General features: G+C 36.1%; 4 protein-coding genes across 7 annotated transcripts; 2 read left to right on the top strand and 2 right to left on the bottom strand.

Moving 5' to 3' along the window:
- Window positions 1–2001: 2001 nt before the first annotated feature.
- On the bottom strand, window positions 2002–4375 carry LOC131947798 (uncharacterized). Its single transcript, XM_059309122.1, has 3 exons — window positions 4187–4375; window positions 2732–3216; window positions 2002–2098 (listed from the first exon to the last, which is right to left on the bottom strand). The coding sequence occupies exons 1-3, from the start codon at window positions 4373–4375 to the stop codon at window positions 2002–2004; spliced, it is 771 nt and encodes a 256-aa protein (XP_059165105.1).
- Window positions 4376–5639: 1264 nt separating this feature from the next.
- Window positions 5640–6848, top strand: LOC131947797 (ovarian abundant message protein-like). The gene has a single exon (XM_059309121.1). It carries the CDS (start codon window positions 5640–5642, stop codon window positions 6846–6848), a length of 1209 nt encoding a protein of 402 aa, XP_059165104.1.
- Window positions 6849–9740: 2892 nt separating this feature from the next.
- Window positions 9741–20245, bottom strand: LOC131947788 (uncharacterized). Its single transcript, XM_059309109.1, has 5 exons — window positions 20201–20245; window positions 17744–17855; window positions 16198–16268; window positions 12788–12913; window positions 9741–10263 (listed from the first exon to the last, which is right to left on the bottom strand). Exons 2-5 carry the CDS (start codon window positions 17769–17771, stop codon window positions 9784–9786), a joined length of 705 nt encoding a protein of 234 aa, XP_059165092.1. The 5' UTR covers window positions 17772–17855; window positions 20201–20245; the 3' UTR covers window positions 9741–9783.
- On the top strand, window positions 14088–25431 carry LOC131947785 (HAUS augmin-like complex subunit 1). Of its 4 annotated transcripts, none has more exons than XM_059309105.1 (10): window positions 14088–14105; window positions 21851–21917; window positions 22304–22478; window positions 22663–22795; window positions 23159–23293; window positions 23424–23547; window positions 23739–23804; window positions 24326–24397; window positions 24634–24681; window positions 24936–25431. In XM_059309105.1, exons 2-10 carry the CDS (start codon window positions 21891–21893, stop codon window positions 24984–24986), a joined length of 831 nt encoding a protein of 276 aa, XP_059165088.1. In that variant the 5' UTR covers window positions 14088–14105; window positions 21851–21890; the 3' UTR covers window positions 24987–25431. The 4 variants fall into 4 exon arrangements, with proteins under 4 accessions (XP_059165088.1, XP_059165087.1, XP_059165086.1 ...); XM_059309104.1 differs by lacking the exon at window positions 14088–14105 and adding an exon at window positions 20256–20302; XM_059309103.1 differs by lacking the exon at window positions 14088–14105 and adding an exon at window positions 20303–20427.
- The last annotated feature ends 628 nt before the right edge of the window (window positions 25432–26059 follow it).

Here is a 26059-nt window from a genome sequence, read left to right as displayed (position 1 = left end):
TTTTTAAAATGTCGCCCATATTTTCTATATTTGTTACGATTTTACAAATCATTTTACAAAACATAAACCCTATTAGAGTTAGTAAGAAATTTTTAAAATATTTTTTTTAATACTCTTTGTTGGGTTATATTTTTTTCAATTCTGAAATATTTAAATTTCATCGTAATATAATTTCTTTAGTTCTGGTTATAAATAATTTTAGCATTTTGCTAATTTTCAGAAAAATCATTTTATATTTTGGAAAACTATACATTTAAAACTTAACTAATTAACTTTTTTAGGAACATTTAATTTTTTTAGCGTCATACATAAGCCTTTTAAAATACTGTTTTACAAGTGTGATCATAATCACTATGGTAAAAAAATGTATTTGTATAATAGGTGTGTTTTTTTTTTTGGCTAATTTTTTGTTAATTTTTCGTTGTTATGGTGATATTGTCCGCTTATTAACAAGCTTTTAAATATGCACAAAAAATAAAACAAAATAAAACCATTTCACTACTAGAATATACCCTTCAGTATCGCTACTAGGATTATTGGACTCCTATTCAAAAGTTATCAGTGGGTCCCATGAAAAATTTGTCAATCGTTAGGCTACAACGGAGTTAAACAAGGGCAGGAAAGAAATCAACTATTACTTAAGAAGGAGGGTTTTAAATAATATAAATACTCTGTACAGTAACACCATATTGATTAAAGATAAAATTGTCAGTTAAACTTTAAAACTAGTAGTAGGGAGTGAATTTCCAAGTCAGTTGAGGTTTGTAGCGTTGTACGGGTGTTCAGTGCCGTATCTCACAAAAAATTCTATGTTCAAGTTTATTTATAGGCTAATTTTCTCAATGTCTTTGCCTACAATGCAACAACATCTACAGTGTTTTTAATGCTGATGGGCCTTGTCTCAACCCTCTCCCCCACCATCACTTAACATAAACTGCCTTTTTTGCTTTTTTGGGAATTTTAAATTATTTCTAGAGCAGAAAAAAAACTGGAATTCCATTTTCTTTTCAAAATTATTTAGATTCTCAAGTCAACTTATTTTATTTAACCTTAGAACATTAGAATGTCTATTTCAGTTCGATTTATACTAAAAATAGTAACAAACAAAAAAACAACAGAAAAAGTAGACGAGAGTGATGCGAGAACAAAATTAACTAAGTGAATACCGCTAAGGTATCTTTGTTATGGTTCTATTGATATTAGGATACCTAAAGAAAGATATAGACGGAAAACAATATGGCATCTAATTGTATACATACATACATGCATAAATGCATACACACATACACGTATACACGTATGTTTGAGTTTATATATATATATAAAATACATATATATATATATATATATATATATACATACATATTATATATATATATATATATATATATATATATATATATATATATATACATATTTTATATATATATATATATATATATATATATATATATATATATATATATATATATATATATATATTATAATATAAACTCAAACACTCCTAACCAAAGCATTTCAGTTTGTTATACAATCACTGTCGCAAGTGTTGGATAATAAAAAAAAATGACTCTCACACGTTTGTAATTGTAAACTATTGATAGTCACACGCTGGTGCTAGGAAAATAAACTACCTGTTTCACACAGTTGTAACAGCTTTTACTGGAGTGTGTGGTGCTCCTGCCCATCTAACTACCCCATCGCCTCGCCGTGACCTCCTCTAGACAGAAGATAAATAAAATAACGAGACAAAGATTTAACTCTTCTTAAAAATAAAAAATTTACAGGTAATACAACATCGCAAATACTCGAGCCCCCCCCCCCCCCTTTCTTTTGAACACCCTTAGAATTTGGATCAGCACCGTTGTAGTAGACAAGCACTAATACAAAATTAATCTTGGCAAGTAAAATTTTGTAATAAAGATGCAATAAACTTGTAGAAATAACTTATGGGTTGGGGGGGGGGGGGGGGGAGAGAAGGAATGATGATGAAAAATTAATCTAGTAACCATTCGGACAGGTGTAGTAATTAGTAATTCGTTTATTTGGTTCCCAGGCTCTAGTCCATTTGATGTCATTGTGTCCACGTATCCCGTGACTGGGAAAATGAAAACACAGTTGTGATCATACACCCTGCTAATATCTCCGCACAGTGAACTCTGTATGTTAGTGTGTTATATAGTGAAGCATTGTTTAAAATTACGTGTATACGTGTATTTTTTTTCTTCTATTCTATAACCATTCATGATACGAAATTAAAAAACACAACTTTAACATTCAAAGTATAAAAAACCAATAACATTTTATTTGACTTAATCTCGTTCGAAACGAGATTATCACGGGACATTAGGGGTCGGCGTGGTCGAGTCGGTAAAGCTCATGGTTGCTAAACCGTAAAGTCTCGAGTTCGAACCCTCGGGCAGATGAGGCTCGTTAGCTGTGGGACAGCCACTCTTCTAGGAGAGACAACTCCAAAATTAAACAACTGCTGCCTTGTAGTTTGTTCTTGGTTGGACAAAGGCTATGGAAGCAAATCCAAAAAGAAAAGCAGGCTGAAATCGGAGTCAATGGCCTCAATGCGCATAACCAGTTGACACGTAACGCTTAATTGTGTTGGATGCGTGGTCGAGTCGGCAAAAAGCTCATGGTTGATAAATTCGAACTCGAAATCTCGAGTTTAAACCCACTGGCAGATAAATCTCGATCCCCTTCAACACTAATAATTAAGAACGAAGAAGAAGAAGAAGACGGGACATTAAAATAACGAACAAAGATGGCGATGTAGTCTGCAGTAGTGGTTGCACTGTTCCAGTTGCTTGCCGTGTCTGTGTAGGAATATTTAAACACGGGGAGGGCCAAGTTATGTTCCCAGGGACAATAGCCGTGCGTGTTGTCAATAGCAACGAACCACCCCACGTCGTTAGGACATCCGCCATAACGCACGTTCATGAACATCGTTCTTCTGAACTGTCCTTCTTGGTGTCCAACTAGACTAAAGTGGTTTGAACCGGAAGTCTTTAGATCTAACCAGGACGAGTCCTTGACCCTGTTCTTGTGAAACCAGTTCATGTACGTTGAACCCGAGCCGTCAAAGATGACTTGTTTCACTTTCTTGTGGTTTTTATAAATAGCGAAAGCCACTTCGGAAATTCCACGCCAGTTATTAATAACCGCGTTGTTTCTGTAGTGATTTGAGCAGGGCGCTATCGAGCCCACCTAAAAATAGAAAGAAAAATGGAAACATCAATATATATTATAATTCTCCTCAAGAAACCAGTCTGGTATTGATTTAAATATGTAAAGACATGGATTATTATTAAGCAATCATATACGTTATTAAGAAAAAACTATATGATCTAATATTTCAAACAACTAATTGATGCCATTGTTCTGATCTGTAGTGTAGGTACAGAATCGAAAAACCCTGCGCTAATAATAAAGTTCACTTTTCGAACCTTACGATTCATGGAGCAAGTTAAGTAGAGTTCACCTGTTTCTGATGAGGTAACCGACATTTTTACTGTTAATATAAACTACCAAAAAATCTTTTAAAAACCTACTTGCAGCCATTTTCCACATAGTATGGGATGCCTGTACCATCTTTATAAGCGAAGTAGACAGATCGTCCTACGCCCGCGGTGCCTCGGAAGGCCAGTGTCCATTCCCTCTTCTGTAGAGTGTCTGGTACTAGGCACTCACTCTGTACAGTCTTGGATGACGAGAAACGAACAGAGAGAACAATTTATGTCTAAAAATATTTAACAGGAAACTAGTAAACTATTAAAAATATGAATGGTGAGCCGGTACTTGAAATTATAATTTGTCAGTTCGGGTTCGTCACTGCTTTGATGTCACACTTCAGTGAGGGAGGGAGGGTACTTACATTTGTGACATAGTGTGACGAGGTATGAGTTAAAATCTATAATTTAACACTTTTGTCTTTTAGCGTGTAATAGTAGTATAGCGTGACATTATTGATAATAGTGCTATTATGGTAATCTTTTTTTTTGTTTTTTAAATTTAAACCATGAAACATTAAATGTTTGATTTTTAAAATGCTAAATAGATATAAGAACGTAAATGATTAGAAAGACGTGTTGTTGAATGATTTCACTTTCATTGCTTATTTCTACATAAAGAGACACGACTTAACCTGACCTTACCCATAAAATAATACGTACGGTACCTTCATGAATCTGTCAACTGATTGGCTGATCTGTTGAGCATTAGAGTTCACTGATTGGCTGATCTGTTGAGCATTAGAGCTCACTGATTGGCTGATCTGTTGAGCATTAGAGCTCACTGATTGGCTGATCTGTTGTGCCGTAGTGCTCAAAGCATTCTGGAAAGTACTTTTCAAGTCAGCAACTGCCATGGTGACGTCATGGCTACATGCATCGTCTGGAACCCTCGCCCGGACTACAGCAATCTCAGATTTTTTGTGACCTTTGAAATCTGAATATCTCAACTCACACAGAAACGCCCCCTTGTCACAGTCCTTCCGGTTCTTCAGCTGTACTGATAACAATGCGATACTTGGCGTAAATTGCCGATCAGTGACCACCACATCGGGATCTTTCGGCGTTTCAGTCAAGAGAAAGGGGGGAACAAAAGTCAGCAGTGAGCCATTTGAGGCCAGGTTTAATATTTGCAGAGCGGAGATTGTCGTTACTCTAGCAGTCACGCGCTGGTAGCATTTCGGCTGAGAGCAGACGAAACCATTTGAAGCAGACGGCACAATTTTCGTCAGGTTAAGCTATAACCCTAAATGATGATTTGATGTTTTAAAATAAAAACAAGTACATTTAACAGCACGAAATATGAACGGTCAATATATAATACAATTTTAGAAGATTATGTTTTCGAAATTTTAAAAAATCTTTGAATAAACGAGTGCAAAAATATCAAGTTATGAGTTTTGTTCTCAGCTTGAGATTGTAGACCGTACCTGGGCAGAACTGCCCCTCACAAGTAAACCTGGTGGGAACATTTAGAAAGTAAGAGAGAGAAAGGAATGGGGAGGGAGAGAGAGATAAGATATTTTAACTGTCGCTCAAATTATTAAACAAAAAAAAACTTTTTTTTTCAAACTGAAAAGTACAGACCTCGAGAGCTTGAGAGAAAGAAAACAATTGTAAACAAGTCCAATCTAAGTCGCAGTTTGTCCATTTTAGTTACATTTTCCTGTTATCTTCAGGTCTAGCTTTTATAGCCTGTCGAAGTTGTTTTGATATCGCTTTATTGCAGTGGCGTCACTAGGTCGTGTGACAGCTGATGTGATAAGTCAGGGTGTCACCCGACTGACTCTGTATGCTGTTGTAGATGGATCGGTGTTTGCTGTTGTAGATGTATTGATGTAACCCGACTGACTCTGTAAGCTGTTGTAGATGGATCGGTGTTTGCTGTTATAGATGTATTGGTGTCACCCCTTTCTAGTCTGAATAATATCATTTTATGTTTTATAAAAATAAGGTACCCTTTCGATCCAGACGCTCAACGAAGTAGAGTTGTTTTAGTGAACTCTGCACTGTTCAACCGCCTTTAATTTCTCTTATGTAAGTAAGGACGGCTACCCATGAGAGCTGGGTGGACTCAGGGACGTCTTACCGACTCGAGCCTGGGAGCCGAAGTGCTCTACCATGCGACCACCCCGCCCCTCATTTTATGTCAAAGGTATACACTGCTTTATTGAGTTGTTAGGTAAACTAGACACAGCAGAATTTCTCCATACATTAGATTTTTTTTTCGTTGGTTGGTGTCGTCTCATTGGTTGTGTCATCCCACTGATTGGTGTCATCCCACTGATTGGTGTCATCCCACTGATTGGTGTCATCCCACTGATTGGTGTCATCCCACTGATTGGTGTCATCCCACTGGTTGGTGTCATCTCACTGATTGGTGTCATCCCACTGATTGGTATCATCTCACTGATTGGTGTCATCCCACTGGTTGGTGTCATCTCACTGATTGGTGTCATCCCACTGATTGGTGTCATCCCACTGATTGGTGTCATCCCACTGGTTGGTGTCATCTCACTGATTGGTGTCATCCCACTGATTGGTGTCATCTCACTGATTGGTGTCATCCCACTGATTGGTGTCATCTCACTGATTGGTGTCATCCCACTGGTTGGTGTCATCTCACTGATTGGTGTCATCCCACTGATTGGTGTCATCTCACTGATTGGTGTCATCTCACTGATTGGTGTCATCCCACTGATTGGTGTCATCCCACTGATTGGTGTCATCCCACTGATTGGTGTCATCTCACTGATTGGTGTCATCCCACTGTTTGGTGTCATCCCACTAATTGGTGTCATCTCACTGATTGGTGTCATCCCACCGATTGGTGTCATCCCACTGATTGGTGTCATCTCACTGATTGGTGTCATCCCACTGATTGGTGTCATCCCACTGATTGGTATCATCCCACTGATTGGTGTCATCCATTTGCTTGGTGTCATCCCACTGGTTGGTGTCATCCCACTGGTTGGTGTCATCTCACTGGTTGGTGTCATCCCACTGGTTGGTGTCATCCCACTGGTTGGTGTCATCCCACTGGTTGGTGTCATCCATTTGGTTGGTGTCATCCCAACGGTTGGTGTCATCCCACTGGTTGGTGTCATCTCACTGGTTGGTGTCATCCCACTGGTTGGTGTCATCCCACTGGTTGGTGTCATCCCACTGGTTGGTGTCATCCCACTGGTTGGTGTCATCCATTTGGTTGGTGTCATCCCACTGGTTGGTGTCATCCATTTGGTTGGTGTCATCCCAACGGTTGGTGTCATCCGTTTGGTTGGTGTCATCCCACTGATTGGTGTCATCCCACTGATTGGTGTCACCAGCTGATTGGTGTCATCCAACTGATTGGTGTCACCAGCTGCAGTCCACATCCCACCTCCCCCTTATGAAGCTCCTATTGTAGTGTTTTATTGCTCTACGCCAGGGGTCTCCAAACTACGGCCCGCGGGCCGGATGCGGCCCACGAGGTCCTCTTATCCGGCCCGCGGAGATCTTTTTGTCCACGGAAAAAACGTTTGTTGGTAATGGCTGAGGAACTTTGCCCAGAAAATCAAAGACATGCCTGAAAGAAACTGGCCCCCGAACTGAAAATTGATAGTTAATGCGGCCCTCTGACTGAAAAGTTTGGAGACCCCTGCTCTACGCAAACATGTTGTCGTTTATCTTGATGAGATTTACTACCTGGCTCATTAATTACGATGTTTTGGTAATGTGAAGGTGGTTACAGCAATATTCAGAGGATGGAGGTAAATATCAAGTTACCACTAGTTGTTTTATCTCGTTGAGGAAAACATACAATAGATAATGTTTTGTAGGTTTTCTTTCCCCAGCGGTGATCAAACTTTAAAAAAACTGATTAAGGACCTTTTTTAAAAGGGATTTTTTCTCGAAAACACCTTCTACTTTAAAACACAAGATTAAATGTTTGGGGCAGGGCGTTCAGCTGATTTCCTATCCATGTTATTGTGTGGGTGGGTAGCAAATCGATACAACAGATCAATGGTGTGCTCAAACAAGTAACTAAAGATATGCACTCTGATATGTACTCTCGACCTGTGCTGTAGTTTGGTAGAGATACCAGTGGTTATTGACATTTACAAGAATAAGTGTTGTCTGAATGAAATATTATGAAAAGAAAGTTAAACAATAATAATTTCGCAATAAGTTAACTTATCACAACACTATACTACCGTTATGCTTTGATAAATAGTATATATGTAGTTATAGTTTTATTCAGCAAAGCCCAGCCACAGTATTATAATCTTAATGTATTACGAATTCTACTTAGAATTACAATTAGATCCAGATCTAGCAGCTAAGTCAGTTGAGTAATGTTCTCTAGTCTTCCCTGGACTAACTGTAAACGACAGACAGACAGACAGACAGACAGACAGACAGACAGACAGACAGACAGTCAGACAGACGGACAGACGGACGGACAGACGGACAGACGGACAGACGGACAGACGGACAGACGGACAGACGGACAGACGCACAGACGGACAGACGGACAGACGGACAGACGGACAGACGGACAGACGGACAGACGGACAGACGGACAGACGGACAGACGGACAGACGGACAGACGGACAGACGGACCGACGGACCGACGGTCCGACGGACCGACGGACCGACGGACCGACGGACGGACGGACGGACGGACGGACAGACGGACGCACAAACGCACAAACGCACAGACGGACGGACACACATTCGGCTAGAATTGCAAAGTCCAGTTTTTCCGACTAGATGACAAGTAAAATGCCGAGATTTTGTGTAATTAGGCTAATAGTGGGAAATGTTAGTACTTTTTGAGCGCGGTCAGAGAAAAGAAAGGTTCTCTGTGTGAGATAGAGTTTAAATTGTCTGTGGCGGTAAATAAAGAAAATGTGTGCTCTATATTTCTGTGTTGCTGGTATTACTGGTAAAGTAGTAAAGTTTTTATTGTACTTTTATTTTCTATATTTCTTCATGACATGGGATAATTCTGTCCATATAAGTTTATAATTTGTTGAAAACTCGAGACTGTTGTAGTTCAGAGGCGTAGCGGGGGGGGGGGGGGACATATCCCCGGGCGCCGACCTTAGGGGCGTCAAAATGGGTTGGAAAAATAAATTGAAAGATTGAGGGGGGTGCATATCGAATATCGAAAATTTGAGGAGGGGGTGCAAATCGAAAGTTTGTCCCCGGGCGCCGGTAAGGGTCGCTACGCCTCTGTTGTAGTTTCAGGCCACGGGGTGGTTTAATGGTCTGGTAGCATACCAATTTATGTAACGTTATAAATTTATTTATATTGTATATACCCATTATATTCCTTATGACCTGTTTACTTTTTAAAGATTTTTACTAGTATGTTGTTATATCTTCAAGTTTTGTGATAATCCTCTTGAGTGTTTTGTACATTTTTTTTTCTACAATTAGTGTATTTTGTATTTCTTTTGTATCAGATTGTAGAATAGTAATGCATTTTTTTTAGAAAGCTTTAAGTTTGGTTCCCCAATTTTTTCAGTAAAAATGTATTAGTAGTTAATCATCTTTTGTTTTCATTTGACTAAGGTTACGGTAAACCACTGAGGCTTTACCACAGTTGCAGTGACGTCCAATAGTTTATAGTCCTTAGGGGTAGATTAGATATAAGCTTTACACTACCCCCCCCAACCCCAACAGGACTTACATCTAATTTTGTTTTATACGCGTTTGGTCTGATATTTTATTACAAAAAAATAAACAACCGTAAAACGTATGTTCTTATGTTGTCCTAAGGGTTTAAATATTTGTTCGATTGAAACTAATTCAAAGGACAGAGGATTTTTTTTCTAAATTTGAGATGTTAAGATCCCTAAAAATATGAGGTCCCAGGCTGCTGCCCGCTAAGCGCCACCTTTAAAACGCCTGTGCCATCACCTTGCCTGCGCCAACTGCAAATCTTAATACATAAGCGAGGTCATCGCTTGAAATTTTCGGGGGGTTGGGGGGGGGGGGGGCGGACTAAAATTTCTGATTCTTTTTCGTTCGGAGGACGGTAGACTTACTTCTTCCCCCCTCTCCCCCCCTCCCCCCACCGAAGAGATGCCTGGAAAAAACTTTGGTGTTTAATATTTAACTTTGATGTACCATAGCTCATACAAGGCTTATAAAGGTATCCTATGTTTAAAGAATGAGCTTTTTTTTTACAAAATATATACAAAATGGTTTGAGAAAAGCTTTAGTGTGTTATTGATTTATAATTTATTTCACTCTGAACTTCGTTAAGCCTCTTTATCAAGGCATGTCGTAGTATTTGACAAAAATGGCAAACACGTCAGCTATACCCACATCGCCAGTGTTCCAGTTTTCTGCCTGATTCTGTCTGGCGTATTTGAAGACTGGAAATGTGCTGGTTTTCTCCCAGTTACAATGGCCTCCAGCTCTATCTATAGCGACGAACCAACCTCTGTCTGCTGGACATCCGCCATAGAAGTTGTTGATGAAGAAGGTTCTCTTTACTGCTTTTACTGGTAATATATTTCCTTCAATTGAGAAGACGTTAGTGACGTCTGTCTTAATTTGGTTCCATGTAGAAAACTTGACCCTAGTCTTGTCGAACCAGTCCATGTAGGTTGATCCTGAGCCGTCAAACAAAATTTCTTTGACTTTTGTGTAATTGGAGTACACGATGAAGGCGACTTTCTCTACACGGTCCCAGTTGTCGAACACTTCTTTATTTCTGTAGTGGTTGGAGCAGGGCAGTGGCTCTGTCACCTGTAGAAGATAGATTGTTAAAATATGTAAGAGATCACACGAGTGAACAGTAGCTTTTATTGAAGAAAGCAAGTTTATTTTATTTTCTTATGTTGATGAATTTTAAAAGCTTGGTATAGGGCTTGTAAGTAAAAGCTATCTTAGGCTAGCAAATACTGTTTTATTTGTTGTAATAAATTTTAAATTTGAGGGCCTAGAGCACAAGTTTAATTTAGTTATAAACTCTATCATCAATTCATTAGCTATTAGATTCGGTAGTTATACTCTCATATCCCGATAGTGGTAACTAGGCCTAGTAGTACATCGAAGCTAGCCAGTTTTGATCTGGGGCCTAACTATAGTTAATTAAATTTTAAATCATACTAAATCTATTGTAGAATCTTGATCTAAAATGTTTTTAAATAATGTAAGAGGTTTAATGGGCGACCAAGGCTTTTTAAAAAAAAATAAGGCAGGTTTGTTTTAGTTTCTTACTTTCAGTGCATGTAAAAGCTTTTCTTAACGGGTTTTAGATTTGTTGTATTTCAAGCTTTTATGTATTAAAGTTATTAGGCTATTTAACTTGATTCATCAGGCGGTTTTTTTATCGTGCCTTTTACTTAGTCCGCCATGGGCCGGAACTTGTGAGCCAAATGTCGACAACTTCTACCAAATCTATTTCTTTCAAACTTGAAACGTTTGTCAAGACTTGGAATATTACTTTTGAAAGTCTGCATTTTGTCTTGGGGGAGATTTCTTCGATCCTCATACTTTTTTGTATGGCTGTAAAGGTTTGTTTGGCTTTAATGTGTGATTTAATTTCAGTTGTGCAGTCTTTTTCATAAGTGACAATGCTGCCTAAATAAGTGAAATCTTTTGCCTTCTCTACTGGTGTGCAGTGCCGGCGCCAGGTAATTTGGCGCCATAGACAAAACTTATCAAAACGCCCCACAGATCCTGCACATTTTTTTCGGGCTACCATATAATATATATAACCTATATATATATATATATATATATATATATATATATATATATATATATATATATATATATATATATATATATATATATATATAATATTATATTATATAAACAAATAAATAACTAAATATATATTTATATATATTAAGTACATCCACAATAAGACAACAAACCACACAGAGATAGGCTGAAACTCATTTCTGGTCTGAAATAATCTAGTTTTAAAATATCGCATTTATGCCCGCCGAAAGTTTATGAATAATGTCATGGAAGTGGTTTAAAAGTTTGCCTATTTTACTTACTTTATTTTGCTTTCTTATTTTTTACCTACGCTACAGTGTGTATTAGTAATTTAGTTACTTTAGAAAAATCGCTTCTGCGGTCTATGTGTTTTTTGCTTTCACAAAACCACTAGTTTATCAAGGTGCGAAAAAAATATTTTTTTATGTATCGGATTTTGCTTCCCCGCCCCCAAAACGGCATGGCACTCTCCCCTTCCTCGACCATTACGGGGTCGGGCGGTATAGTAGTTCCGCCCCTGTAATTAATTTCAATTCTCAAAGACTGCGCTCTCAAAGAAACAGCAACATGTGGTACACTATCTTCCAATTGTGGTTGTACTATAAAGAGAAGCACGTCTGAAGGTGACATATGCTTATGAAGCTACTTTTTGGCATTAAAGGCTTATTTAATTATTTCACCAACTCAAATAACTATCATAGGCCTAATATGAGGCGGAAGCGCGAAATTGATAGTTCGTTCTGGACACTTAAATAGATCGCAACGTTTTTGTATATTACCCTGTCTATAGTTTATATAGTATAATCAAAGCTGTTAATTATTAGGCAATTTTTTAATAATGACAATTACATATTTTTGCGCCCCCTATGGATAGCGCCCTAGGCGACCGCCTAGTTCGCCTTTTGGTAGCTCCGGCCTCGTGTGCTGCTCTTTTTAATTGATCCTTTGCTAGTTTAATTCGGTTTAATATTTTTGGTTTTGATAGTTGTTTTTTTTAATTTGAGTCCAAACCCATTAGCGAAAGAAAATGTCTTTTTTATTTTTCTTGCACATCTTTTTGATGTAATGATAGTAATGTCGTCTCAAAAATCTAGTTTCTTAAGGCTAGTTTTTGTGTCGCACTGATGGCTTTTGCTTTGTCTGAGGTTTGCGTCATCAGCCAGTGTGCACATATCTATCTCTCACCCTCTCTCTGTCAGTCACATATTTTCCGATGCTATACGATCAGTATCTTCAGAAACATATGGAGAACTTAATGACAACAGACTTTTGTTGAACATAATATATTGAATGCACTAAATGTATAAACTAAAATTTTTATTTAAATTGGCAACGGCAGCAGGATAGAAACGAGACACACAACACAAGGAATAAACATCATCACCTCACTCACTTGCTTATATATATAGATTATATAGATTATATAAGTATGAATATATATATATATATATATATATATATATATATATATATATATATATATATATATATATATATATATTCATACTTATATAATCTATTAACATGCTATAACTCCCACCTGTTTACATCCTGGCTCCACTTCACTTGGTATCCCAGTACCGTTCTTATAGGCCGCAAAAACTGATTTTCCTACGTTAGCTGTACCGCGAAACGCGAGTTTCCATTCATTTGTAGTTAGCTTGGTCTGAAAGTATAATGCGATTTCAATGTGGGGGAAAAAAAGCTTATTTTCAAGCTGTATCGCTAATAACTACAAATACTGAATCACTTTATTCAATTACATATTCATGATGAATAAACATGAATTAATTTATGAGATAATTCTGTATAGTCCAAGTTTATAATCAACATCATTTCAAACTATTCTCATGCACAAGAGGAAAACAAATTTTGTGGATTATTATTTTATTTTATTGTGCTCGTAAAGCTCAACAGCTAATGGTTAAGCTTTTTTAGTTGCACAATGAAAATGTATATGTTTTTTTGGGTTTGTGGCATATCTCGTAATTCAGTTTTGACTAACTTCTAATGCAGCGATTTCGTTTCCAGATACGTTCGGTTTTTATGACAGTGCATGCAAATTTAATTTTTATTCTAATTAGATATTAAACTAGCTGTAGGGGTCGGCGTGGTCGAGTCGGTAAAAGCTCATGGTTGCTAAACCGAAAAGTCTCGAGTTCGAACCCCCGGGCAGATGAGGCTCGTTAGCTGGGGACAGCCACTCTTCTAGAAGAGACAACTCCAAAATTAAACAACTGCTGCCTTGTAGTTTGTTCTTGGTTGGACAAAGGCTATGGAAGCAAATCCAAAAAGAAAAGCAGGCTGAAATCGGAGTCAATGGCCTCAATGGCGCATAACCAGTTGACACGTAACGCTTAATTGTGTTGGAGGCGTGGTCGAGTCGGCAAAAAGCTCATGGTTGATAAATTCGAACAAAGTCTCGAGTTCAAACCCACTGAAAAGCACGGGCAGATAAATCTCGATCCCCTTCAACACTAATAATTAAGAACGAAGAAGAAGAAGAAGAAACTAGCTGTAACAATAATATAAACATTACTATATTTTACGAGACGATCCCCGGCTTAGTTTTAAAGTGTTAACAGTTAATAGTAAAGATGTACATCTATTGTCAATTATTAATATAGGTGGATTAACTCTAACTAATCATTAATTAAACATTTCAAAAAGCATATTTTGCAGCTTTTCGCCGTGGTGTCACCCCCCCCCCCCTAAATGGTGTCACCCAGTGCGGTCCGCATCCCTCGCGACGCCTCTGCCCATACAGCAACACCTATTTTACTCGGGAGTTCAACAGGCGCACTTTGGTTGACAAGGAGAGATTACAGGAAGATCAGATGATGCGCTAAAATAAAAAGGTAAAAAGCGGCAAAAACTGTCAAATATTCATGATTTATGTGAACGATTACAATACTTTATTTGCACTCTATATACGAGATAGCCCAAGACGATTTGTATAAGCTTTTATTTAAGTTGCTTTTTCTGTCTATCGTGGGTGGCGCTTAGTGCGCAATTCTTCGTCATGTGTAAAAACTACCGATCGAGATATCAACCACTTCTAACCGACGGACTAGTTTCGAGCTTGACATCACCCTAGGTAGCCGGGTTCAACCCTTGTTTCGTTTCCTTAGAGTAGGTTGCCCTTGGGATTGGTGTCATCCGTACTCGGGGGCATCGGAGGTCGCCCTTGTTCCAGTTTGGCCGTTGAATCAAGTAGTATTCTTGACTCATTAAAGCGAATATATGCGCCTTAGTGCTCACGGGGGAGCTCGAAGCGCACCGGGTCACACGACCTGAGGGGCACCGGCTGATGCGCCTAGTGGAGTTTGACCGTTAAAGCAAGTAGTAACCCCACCCCATGCAATTCGAAATAAAATAAAACTTTAATGGCAGAAAACTTTCCAGGAGTCAGAGGTTCTTTTAGGCATCTTTTTAAAAATGTCTACGAAAAAACACTGCCTAGAGTTTTCTCAACGACATCCTAAAGTTTCTTGTCGGTTGGATGAATAGTATATTAATTCCTAATGGACAAACAATTAAAACTAAAATCTTATAGTTACAGTCTAATTGTCATTAAGGTTAAAACTAGTAGACAAACATTTACAATTGTTGGACTTAGCTTGATGTGAAAACACTGTCCATGGTTGTTAGTGTTATCCAAAAAATTGGTTCAATTTTAATCACAAGGGAGGTGCAGGTCTGTGGGGGTAGGGGTGGGAGGGGCGGGTGGTATAGGGAATTTTCCACTCAGTCGAGGTATGTAAATTTACGAGTGCCGGATACTGTTTCTGACAAAGGATTCACAGTTATAGTTTATTTATAGGCTAATTATCTCAATGGCTTGCTCGGCAATGCAACAGCACCTGTAGTGTTATTAATACGGATGGGCCCTGCCCCCCCCCCCCCCCCACACACACACACGGAATGCCACTACATATACACTTTGAAAGAACTAGGATCTTTTTAATTTAAATTTTAAATTATTTCTAGGGTAGAAAAGAAACTGGATTTCCATTTTCTTTTTAAAATATTTTATACAAAACAAATACTAACATTCAAATGTAAAGTTTTAATTTTCTAAAGAGGAAAATGGCCCGTATGTTCCTTGAGGCCTCTATGCCTTGCTTAAACTAGCTTTACGAAAGCTACGCCAATGGTTCTAATTTTCGTAACCTTTCCTCCGTTTTGGAAAAGTAACGTTTTTTTCTTCTTCTCAAAGCGAATTAATTTTATGACGACGATATATATCCGTTTTCCTTTCACATTAGCTCCATTCACCAATATTTATGCTAAATTTCTCGAGAGCTGTTGGGGTTCATCCATAAATGACGTCACGCTTTTTTTTTGGACGAATTTTTACCTCCCCCCATCCCCTCCGTCACACATCGTCACAAAAAGCCAGACCCCCCTCCATTAAAAAGACGTCGCACCTCAGCCTACAACCCCCCCCCCCCCCCCAAAAAAAAAATTGCAGTTGAATTTCTCTTAAAACATCGATATTTTTCCAAAATCTTATCTGTCAACATAGAGTATTTTAATCAATTCCTATTACAATTTATTAAAACAGTTTTCTAAAACGCGAAATAAAGGCTAAAATTTGTTTTCTAACATTGCTTTTTTATAATGCAACAGTGTGACGTCACACCATCTAACCCCCCCCCCCCCCTTCCCTTCATCACACGCCGTAACAAAATTACGGACCCCCCCCTCCCCCCTATGAGTGTGACGTCATTTATGGACGACCCCTTGGCAGTTGATTCTTCAGCAATACAAAAGTTCTATAACATATTCCACAGTTTAAAATTCACCATCCTACGTATTCGACAACTTCAACGAACGAGATAAGACTAGCAAAGTATTTTTTTTAAAGCCAGAATATTATACTAATAAATGAAATGCTAACGAGTACTGTTAAAATAATTGAATGATATTTTAACTAACTTTATTTACCTCTGGGCATTGAGCATTGGCTGTAAGTTGGTTAATTAGTGCAAGTGTTTGTTGACAATTTTCCCCTATTGCTGGGAATCAAAACAAAAAAAGTCGGTGAAATGTATACAAATAGGTTTATAATTAAGTTAAGTCCAGTGTTTTTTCCAGGGGGCGGACTAAAATTTTCGGGGGGGGGGGGGGGGGCGGACGGCGGACACTGTTAAAAGTATGAATCGTCTATATAAATTCCATTTCGTTTTGGGGGAGGTAGACTTTCTTCGGGGGGAGGGGGGGGGGCGGAGCCACCCCGAAGAGATGCCTGGAAGAAACTCTGGTTTAGTCGGACATTGGAATAAATTAATATAATTATATAAGGACAGAGTGTAAGTAGCCGAATTGAATATTCAACTGGGTCATGGGATCAGGCTTAGCGTTAACAAGAAAGATGGCTGCCCAATAATTATCTAATTCGATAATACAAGAAATAAATAGACGTAAGCTATTTGTTAGGTCTGTTCTGTCGGAGTAACTCAAATCTAGTTTTATTATATAGTCCATATAGGCTAGTTAGTTGCACAAACCAAGAAAATATGACGTCACAGTCTCAAAACCTTTCGTTTACAAAGAAAATAATTACGTCTACAGCCGTCTACGCATAGCGCATCAAACGGCTTTAAAATAGATATCACGTGATTCCGTAACCCGTTTTAACTTTAGTCGGAACGACTTGATGCGGCCGCTTACGGCAGATTAATTTTTTCTTCAAGACCCCTTTTCTATATGTCAAAACAAAAGCCACTTAAAAAGGTAAGTTTTCAAAAATTGTATTAAAATATTTTAACACTCGGACTAGCTCTGTATTTGTTAGGATTATTTTAATAATCCATTTTTCTGCTTAAGTCTAATTTTTTGTAATATTTTACGCTTTAGCAGACTACGAACTTCGTCTCACAAAGCAATCCTCCGAATGACACTATTTAAACGGTATCGATACTTTTTAAACCCCTTTCCGCGCCGATTGATTGATTGTAAAATATAATAAATTTTATGACATTGACGCTTTTAAAAAAAAAGAATACTTACAAAATTGGAGTTTAAATGTTGCTAACGTAATTATCTTGTGTTAAATGTTAATACAAAACACATTTATACAAATATGTAACGTTTTGAAGGCCCGCTCTAGTTGTAACTAATTCGCTGTAATCATGATCGAACTGGGAATCGAGCTATTAAAATAAAATACTGTAAAAAGATACACACTTAAACTAAACATGGATCGAGTGTAATATATTTATCTATTTAATTAAATGCACTAGTAGACTTCCTTTTGTTAATTATTAGCAATGTAGAAAATATTGAAAATGGTCTCACAAAGTAGACCAATACTAGTAATATCGATACCGCTTAACACGCATCTCCGTTCAGCCTTAAATCTAGTATTTAAGCCCCGAACTTACTAGTTAATTAATTAGCTCTAAAGGCTTTATACATGATTAATATTGATAAAATTAAAATTAGTGATTCAATTATTGTTTAAATTGTAATGTTCTTGTTAATAAAACACCATATTTTCTGATGCTGCTGCTACACATGTTGAACGCAAGCAGGGCCACTATCCATATTATTGACACTGCATTTCCTGGTCTCTGACGGTTTTCTTTCTCTTTAGCCCTCTTCTGTGGATAGAAATGAAGGTAGGCTACATCAGCAAGAAATTAAAAAAACAGAGGGACTTCTCCGCCCCCCCCCCCCCCAGACTAATATTATACTACATTGAAAACCATGAATAAAATCAACTTACATTACTGCCTTTAAGACTAATAAGTTACTAACAGTGTATTACTTCAGATTTTGATCTGTAACATATCTTGGAATACCTATTCATTATCATCTTTTTTTATAATTTTTTTTGTATCACATGTAAACTGGAAATCGAATATAAGGCTACTATTATGTGATTAAGTAAATTAGGCTCCTCTTATTAATCTAGTCTAGAATCTAGTACTCTTCTATATTAATTATTTAGGAATAGTACCTAAAGGCGTATTATCATAATTGAATTTAAAAAAACCAAAGACGTTACTTTATTAGTGACGTCACTAATTACCGTACCACTTAACAATAGATTATTTTTCTGTTTTCGAAACTTTAGAAACAGCTACCGCAATATGAAGATTCTAACTGGGATCAGCAACAGATCAGTGTTGAAAAAAATCAAGTTACTAATGAAAAGTTTTAGAATACACTAGCCTATTCTATATAAACAAAGTAAACCCAAACATCGTTAATGTCCAATAAATTATTAATGCAATTGCAATTAAAATTATTCTACATTTCAATAGATAAGATTTCGTAGGTTCTCTTTCCCAGCGGTGATCAAACTTAAAAAAAAAAACCTATTAAGGACTCTATTTTAACATAGGGATTCTTTTTAAAACACCTATTTAAAAACTCAATTTCAAGTAGAGTTTCTTCCAGGCATCTCTTCGGGGGGAGGGGGTGGGGGGTGGGGGGGCACCGCCCCCCTCACCCGAAGAAAGTCCCCGAACAAATGGAATTTATATAGAAAGTATATACTTTTGACAGTGTCCGCCCCCCGCCCCCCCCCCCGGAAATTATTGTCCGCCGCCTCCCCCCCCCCCCCCCCGAAAATTTCAAGTGCACCCCCGGAGAAAAAAGTCTGGAAGAGACACTGATTTCAAGTGTTTAGGGCAAGGCGGTCAGTGGATTTCCTATCCATGTTATTGAATGGTGTGTTTGAACACGTAATTAAAGATTTGCACTCTAACATGCTTTCTCGACCTGTGCTGTAGTTTGGTAGAGACACCAGTGGTTATTGACATTTACAAGAATTAGCGTTGTCTGAATGAAATATTATGAAAAGAAAGTTTGCATTACAAGATAGTCATCTAGACATTGTAAAAGTTCTAAACGGGATCTGTTAAGAAAGCAAAGATTCCAAGGAAAGAAGTGATACTACTGATATGAAACAATACAATCTAGAAAAAAAAAAAAAACTTCGCCATAAGTAAGTTAATTTTTACTAACTTATAGCGATGTTGTTTTTTTCTTCCTAGAAATGTTTACTTAACTTATAGATGTCGCAAGTGTAAATGCGTTGTAAGAATTTAGTCAAACTAACTGTAAAATTCGAAAACGGCGGAAGCTTTTATCAGGTTTGCTGCTTTTACATTGTGTCTATCTTTAAAAAAAAAACAACAACTTTTATTTTCAATTTAAAAGAGGTACATCAACATCAGCCGTCAGGCTACAATGGAGTTGAACGAAGACATATTTTCGGGGGGGGGGGGGTCAACATTTTCCGGGGGGGGGGGGGCGGCCACTAGTAAAGGTATATATTTTCTATATAAATTCCATTTCGTTCGGGGGGCGGTGGAAGAAACTCTTCAAGTAGGAGTCCAGGATTTCAACAAAATTATGAAAGAAAAGAAATAAGGTGACATTTTCAATAATTTTGAAGGACAAAAAACTATTTATAGCAATGCATGATTGTTCTTTGATATTTGCCAAAAACAGAAATTTCTTTAGCAACATTTAATTTTGAGTTTAGGGCAGTGTTTCTTCCAGACTTTTTTCTCCGGGGGGCACTTGAAATCTTCGGGGGGGGGGGGGGGCGGTAAACTTTCTTCGTGGGGGCGGACACTGTTAAAAGTATATATTTTCTATATAAATTATATAAATTTCATTTCGTTCGGGGGGGGGGGGGGGCGGTAAAAAAATTTCCCGAAGAGATGCCTGGAAGAAACTCTGGTTTAGGGTACCTAAATTTGAATTGAAAAAAAAAAGTAAAAAAAAGCGTTAAATCTATTTTTGTGCTTTGTTACTATTCCGTGTAATCTTTGTACTGTCATTCTAGATGGGTTATGCTACAGTGGATGCGTGTATCTTATTGATAGTATCAACCCGGTTAACAATGATTCATTTAATTCAATATTTGCAGAACAAGTCGGCTAATAGCTTTAGCCTACAAATACAACATAACACATAGTCATAAACTAACAGGAAACGTTACTAAAGCTGTCTGTAAAAATAAAATAATACTGCTGTAAACCGGAAGCTAACCTTCCAGCTTGGAGGCGAAAATGTTCATAACAATTTGAAAGTAGAAACAAAACAAAACAAATTTTGAAATTGAATTAACATTAGAATAGAATATGTTTATAGTTAATAGTTAGACTTTACTTTAGACTGATTATACTATTATACTCCACTAGAATCTAGATCTAGGTATTTATCATACTATATATATATATAATTATTATAATTGATCTAGATCTAGTAACAATGAAAAAAAAAGTAAAGTTCCCTTTCATTTCAAACCTGTACTGAACTGTAACCTGGGGCCTGGGAGGCAAGTTGAAGTGAAGTAGAAGAGAATCTAGACTAGATTCTAGAAGAACTCACTTGCTTCTGTGACCTCACCTTCTTGGCATATAATGAAGACAAAGTGTGGTACTGGTCAGCACCATGCCCAGCTGCATTTACTTTCCCAAACGTGAGTTAGGTACCCCTCACTCAGAGCCGGGTGGACTCAGGGACGGTCTACTGACTTGAACCCGGATTCGAACTTGAGACCTATGGCTACGGGTTAGCAGTCCAGCTCTCTACCGCTAGGCCACTCCGCCCCATATCAGTAACAATAAGACGTAATTAAGTATTTAGATATAGTAATACTAATAATACTAGTCTAGTTACTAGTATTATAGTATCTAAAATTGTCCGAGGCTAGTAATGTACGAAAAAGTTACCTCATTGTCAAGGCTTTAATAGAAGTATAACTATATTGTGATATATTTGTGTCAAATATTATAGATAACTGAATAATAAACCAAAATCAATGGCTAAATATATCAATATAGGCTAGAAATTAACTATAAATAGCAGTGTTTGCGAGCAAGATTTGCTATATTATATAAACAGTAGCCATTTGTAAAATAGAGTGGCTTCCCCTGAATCTCCCGCTATAAGTTTTGTCATAGCATAGATAGATAGAATTAGTAGCAGAACGTATACAATACCACCCATCACAGGTTTACCAAAAAAAAAATGTAAACAAGATGGCTGCTATAGTAAATGAACATGGTTGCATCTGATGAAAACATCGCTTGTCTTCATTTATTACTGAAAAGTTTCAATTCAATTGTTTAAAAACCGGAAATTATGAAACATTTTTGTAATTTTCAAAACATAAATCTTCCTAAAAATTATTAAAATTTAAGGAGTCACCTGTTTTTCACATTACTATTCGCGGGCGATTTTACTTATCTAAAGCGACAGATTACCAATATCTTTTATAGTAGATTGTGTGTGACATGCCTTTATGTGTTTTAATAATTTTATTTAAAAAATCATGTTTTTTTCACAAACTTCTCTATTTCTAAATCCTGATTCCATTGGAAATGCCATCCCTACCCATAACGTCAATAAGAATAAATGAGAAAGTTTAGGGTAGTTCACTTTCTCTTTATTAGAATTTATGTTTAGTTTGAAGATTCATTTTAAAAAGTATGTTACGCAAAATTTAGGCTATAAGATTTATTTATTTTTAATTTTGGGCTACATTTTGTACAAATATTACTTAGGCTATATTACACAACTTTCATCGATGTTTGAGTTTGATCCAGTTTAACTATGAATCTTGTAATCTCAGGCTGATATTGCATTCCCCTGCTTCTATCATCATTATCATTATGGATTTGGCTGCTCAGAGACAAGAGGTACACTACTAACTATTGACTACTAATCGTATTTAAAGACTCTAAATTAATTTAAAAGAACATTAGCTAATTGCATTTTATCTGTACAAAAGAATTTAAACTTTAGATTTAGATTTAAAAATACTTTTCTGCTTATGGCTTATAATGAACCCCCATTTACTATCCAGACGGGACTTGAATAGATTTGTATGTAAGATAATGACCACTGTATACGATTACATTACAAGACAAAACCTTCCTCTCCCCAAAACATTACATCATTGAAAAACGTTTAAAAAGTTAAAACTTTCATTTACATAAAATCTTTCTAAAACACCCATACACTCGTATCATTACACTACTATATATTCCCATATTGTAACAATCTAATTTTCATCCAACAACAGGTGGGAATATGGCTTGAAGACCTGTTTGCAGATGAGGTCATTCCTGAGTTTGAGTTAAATGTCAAGACCATTCAACAGCTTCATGACATTTTGTTATTCAATAAAAAACAGGACAAAATGACTCAGTTGGTGGTGGATGATCTTCAACAAAAGGCTGATGAATACAATGCAGAATGTTAGTTTACAATCTTGTCTGTTTACTTTTTAAAAATATTATTGATTTTATTGTAATACAAATAATGTAGAAATTATAAATCCTGCACAATAAATTTTGTAAGAAATTACTATTTTAAACTTTTTTTTTGTACTAGAAATTTTTCATTGATATGGTATCACATTGACACTTTTTCTATTTGCAGCAGAGCGTTTATGTAAAATACTGTGTCGATTAAATCTTTCCCAAAACAATTTGTCCCAGTCTGGTTTGAACAGTCTGAGAAGTTTAGCAAAACTGGGAACCTTACTTGATATCAAGGATGCGTCTGATACTTGGTAGGCACAAGGCTATTTTGCAAGTTTAATCATTGTAATAGTCTTCTACAACAGAAAATTAAAATCGACATATTATTTATTGTTATAAGTATAGTTTGAAAACCTATCATATTGGTAAAGGTTAAAGTAAGTAAGGTACGATTTTGTTTTCATCTATAGTTAGCATATTTTCATTATGAATATTTGCAGCATAAAATATTAACAATCTTATGAGGTAATTCCAAAAAACCAATTTAAATTAGTACTTTTTTTTTAACAAAGTCTATTTTTAATGTTTTTATTTGTTAAGATAAGGTGGCTGGATTAATTCACCTTTTTGTTAAATATTGCATTGAGCCTATTTTAATCATTCTTTTTTATTAGCTATTTCCTAGCTTTACAACATCTTGATATGGAATTGGAACAAGTTGGTCAGAAGAAACAGTCAGAAGCAGATTTACTGCAGCAGGTCACAGCAAAGTCACAAGCAGCTCTACTTAAGTGTAGTGCCCTGAAAAAGTAAATAAATAAAGCTGCATTCATTCACATACCTGAGAGTTAATCAACTCAGCTTTAAAAAATACTGTATGAAAAAGAAATGATTTTGTGTAATTTTACTAAAAATTTTCAACACTTTTTTTATCATCAGAACTTTGGATGGTATCAAACAAAATGCATCCCAGGAACAGCCGGTCAATGATAAAAGAAAAAATGACACAGTTTTTCTTCACAGTAAAGCAAAAAACTATGGAAAGGATATCACTAAATTACAAGTATTTAACATTTTTAACCAGTTTTATGATTTTGTAATGCTAGCAAAAAGTTATGTCCCTTGTGTAAGTTCAGTGCAAATGTATAGAAATTCTTAACTGCGTACAATGTACTGCAACTTTTTACTTCAGATGTTTGTTGTCTGCCTGTACTTATGTCTGTCAGTTAATTTCCTAAATTATTTTCTTCGCAGACACAGTTAGCAAAATCAAGGACAGACAAATCCATCTTTCATGAGGCTTTAGTAAAAAAATCTGAGGTATGTTGAGAATTTACTGGTCAAAAACCCTTTTACTGTTGCTATTACATTCCAGTACATTTCTTCAGAAGACCTGTGTAGATTTAGCCAATTTGAACTTGTTGATTTCTCACTTAAATTTAGAAGTATCAAGTTTTGTTTGTAATTTTGAAGTTGTCCAAACAAAACAAACATTCATTTAAACTGTCAACCTTTCATCATCATTTCCTTTTCAAATTTTCTCTTAAGCAGGCATAACTGTCTCCCGCAATTCTTAAGACCATAACATGATTTCTCATACCCAATCTTCCCATTTATTAGACCCATTAGCTTCCATCAAGCTTTTACTTTATCCTCTGGTGCAACTCCCCATCTTTTTGGTCATGTGGGCAGTTTGGTTTGGCACGACCTACTGTCTTAAGCCCTGGTACTAACTTCTTGTACCGCAGTGCCATGCTTTTATTCTAACTATCCCAGGCAGAACACTTGGATGCAGTTGTAGTATTAGATGTTTTTTACTTTTGTATTGTTTTTCATTCTAGTTCCTGAAGTCTTTACAAGACAAACTGGCACCTTTACGAGCAGAGCTGGAATCATATTCCAGTTTACCACCTGTAAGTTATTTATTTTGTACTAATATCTGTGTTATAAGAGTAACAAAAATACAGCTGAAATTATAATTCTAGTTTACCACCTATAACTATAAATGATTCAAACTTAAACTTTAATCACTGTCTAAATACTAAAAAAATTACTGCCTTCTACTGTCTTCCTCATTTGTAGAATACATGTGCATGTAACGATTATATTTTAAAATATTTTTCTTTATTTGATAAATTGTTTTTCATAGGATCTGAGTGAAACAAAAATTAAAGTAGAGCAACAAAGAAGAGAACTGGTATGATTATTACTTTTAATTTAGACAGTATCTTATTGTTTCTTAAGTAAATTTTGTTAAATAAATGAAAAGATCAGTGAAAAAGTATTACAATTTTAAATTCAGCAAAATAACAAAACACCCAATCCTGTTTACTGTAACCCTTTAATCATATCATTGCTCAAAACAACACTTGAACTTTAACCTTTCTCAGATAACAGGATACATCTAAAAATAAATTGATTAATTAAAATTTAAAATATTTTTTTCTCCAGGCAAAATTAGAGAAGCAAGTTTCTGAGTGCATTGACATTTCATTATTGTAAGAAAATTAACAATTGCTGTCATCAAACTAATTCGCAAAAAATTGGGCATATTGTGCAAAATGTGGATTGATACACCATTCATCTTGAATAAAATGACTTTTGGAAATCTTTGATCTGTGTGATCATAGAGAACATGTTTATCTCTGGCAGTTGTGTTTTATAATATTTAAACCGTATGGTACTTTCATAGCAAGTGCTGGTGTTTAGTTTAAGCAAAGTTTATATTTTTAAGCCAATCGACTTTATATGTGAGTGCTTCTCATCAAAAGATATGAAATATAAATTAACAGTTGTTGTACAGATATTATGACTTTAAAACTAATATGACTACTGTTGTTAAAATTCTTCGATGCCATTTTATATGCATGGTCACATTTATGTAATATTCCTGCTATGATTTGTATTTGTACATTTTTAAAAATGGAACAATAAATATTTTTTAATCTCTTCGTTCTGATACCTAAATTCATATTTTAAGTGCAACTTCATTTCACACACTGGTCTTATGAGAGTCATTAGATGTGAGTTAGACAAAACAAACTTTATCCCAAGTCGCATGTGAGGACTAGCAATGACTCTCCATGTGTGGTATGTTTCTTGTCAAATCACATCTTCTGCTGCCTTAGTTTCCTATTTTCTGTAAGTGAACTTTATTTTTTTCCAATAATCCCTCTTGAAGCTTTTATTCAATCACACTTGATCAGACAGGGTGGGCATGTGAAAGAAATATGTTACCCAAAAAGACCAAGACTGTCTAGAAAGTAGCTTAATCTATTTAATATTTTGGATTTCATTAATAAAAATAGAGCTGTTTGTTAATCTCATGTCTACTTGATGTTGGGAACCAATAGTTTTTCTTAATTCATCTAGCTCATCTTTAGTAATATAGCTTGTGGATAATAAGTCTTGTTTGGCCTGTTATATAGTTGAAACATTGCTCCCTTGGTTTTAAATGGTTAACAGGTTTTTTTTAATGTTAGTAAACAGATTTGCTGTTACCATCATCTTTGCAGAAAAAAGTTGTAATTTGCATAATCTTCATCACTTAGTAATTTTCCATATTTTTTTGATGA

This window comes from Physella acuta, unplaced genomic scaffold (genome assembly GCF_028476545.2).
Source record: "Physella acuta isolate Inbredline_101_S28 unplaced genomic scaffold, ASM2847654v3 ptg000607l, whole genome shotgun sequence".
Classification (NCBI taxonomy): Eukaryota; Metazoa; Mollusca; class Gastropoda; family Physidae; genus Physella; species Physella acuta.
Note: the sequence above shows the minus strand (reverse complement) of the source record. Positions and strands in the feature narration are given on the sequence as shown.

Excerpts from the sequence above, each read along its gene's own strand:
- LOC131947798 (XM_059309122.1), bottom strand. The coding sequence starts at position 4,375 with ATGGCAGTTGCTGACTTGAAAAGTACTTTCCAGAATGCTTTGAGCACT. Across the intron at positions 3,217-4,186 it reads CAGTTGACAGATTCATGAAG|GTGGGCTCGATAGCGCCCTG; the intron begins GTACCGTACGTA and ends TTCTATTTTTAG. Across the intron at positions 2,099-2,731 it reads CCGTCTTCTTCTTCTTCTTC|TCACGGGATACGTGGACACA; the intron begins GTTCTTAATTAT and ends TCATTTTCCCAG.
- LOC131947797 (XM_059309121.1), top strand. The coding sequence starts at position 5,640 with ATGCGACCACCCCGCCCCTCATTTTATGTCAAAGGTATACACTGCTTT.
- LOC131947788 (XM_059309109.1), bottom strand. The coding sequence starts at position 17,771 with ATGTGTAGCAGCAGCATCAGAAAATATG. Across the intron at positions 16,269-17,743 it reads CAGCAGCATCAGAAAATATG|CAATAGGGGAAAATTGTCAA; the intron begins GTGTTTTATTAA and ends TTTGATTCCCAG. Across the intron at positions 10,264-12,787 it reads TGGAGCCAGGATGTAAACAG|GTGACAGAGCCACTGCCCTG; the intron begins GTGGGAGTTATA and ends TATCTTCTACAG.
- LOC131947785 (XM_059309105.1), top strand. The coding sequence starts at position 21,891 with ATGGATTTGGCTGCTCAGAGACAAGAG. Across the intron at positions 22,479-22,662 it reads TGATGAATACAATGCAGAAT|CAGAGCGTTTATGTAAAATA; the intron begins GTTAGTTTACAA and ends TTCTATTTGCAG. Across the intron at positions 24,398-24,633 it reads CATATTCCAGTTTACCACCT|GATCTGAGTGAAACAAAAAT; the intron begins GTAAGTTATTTA and ends TGTTTTTCATAG.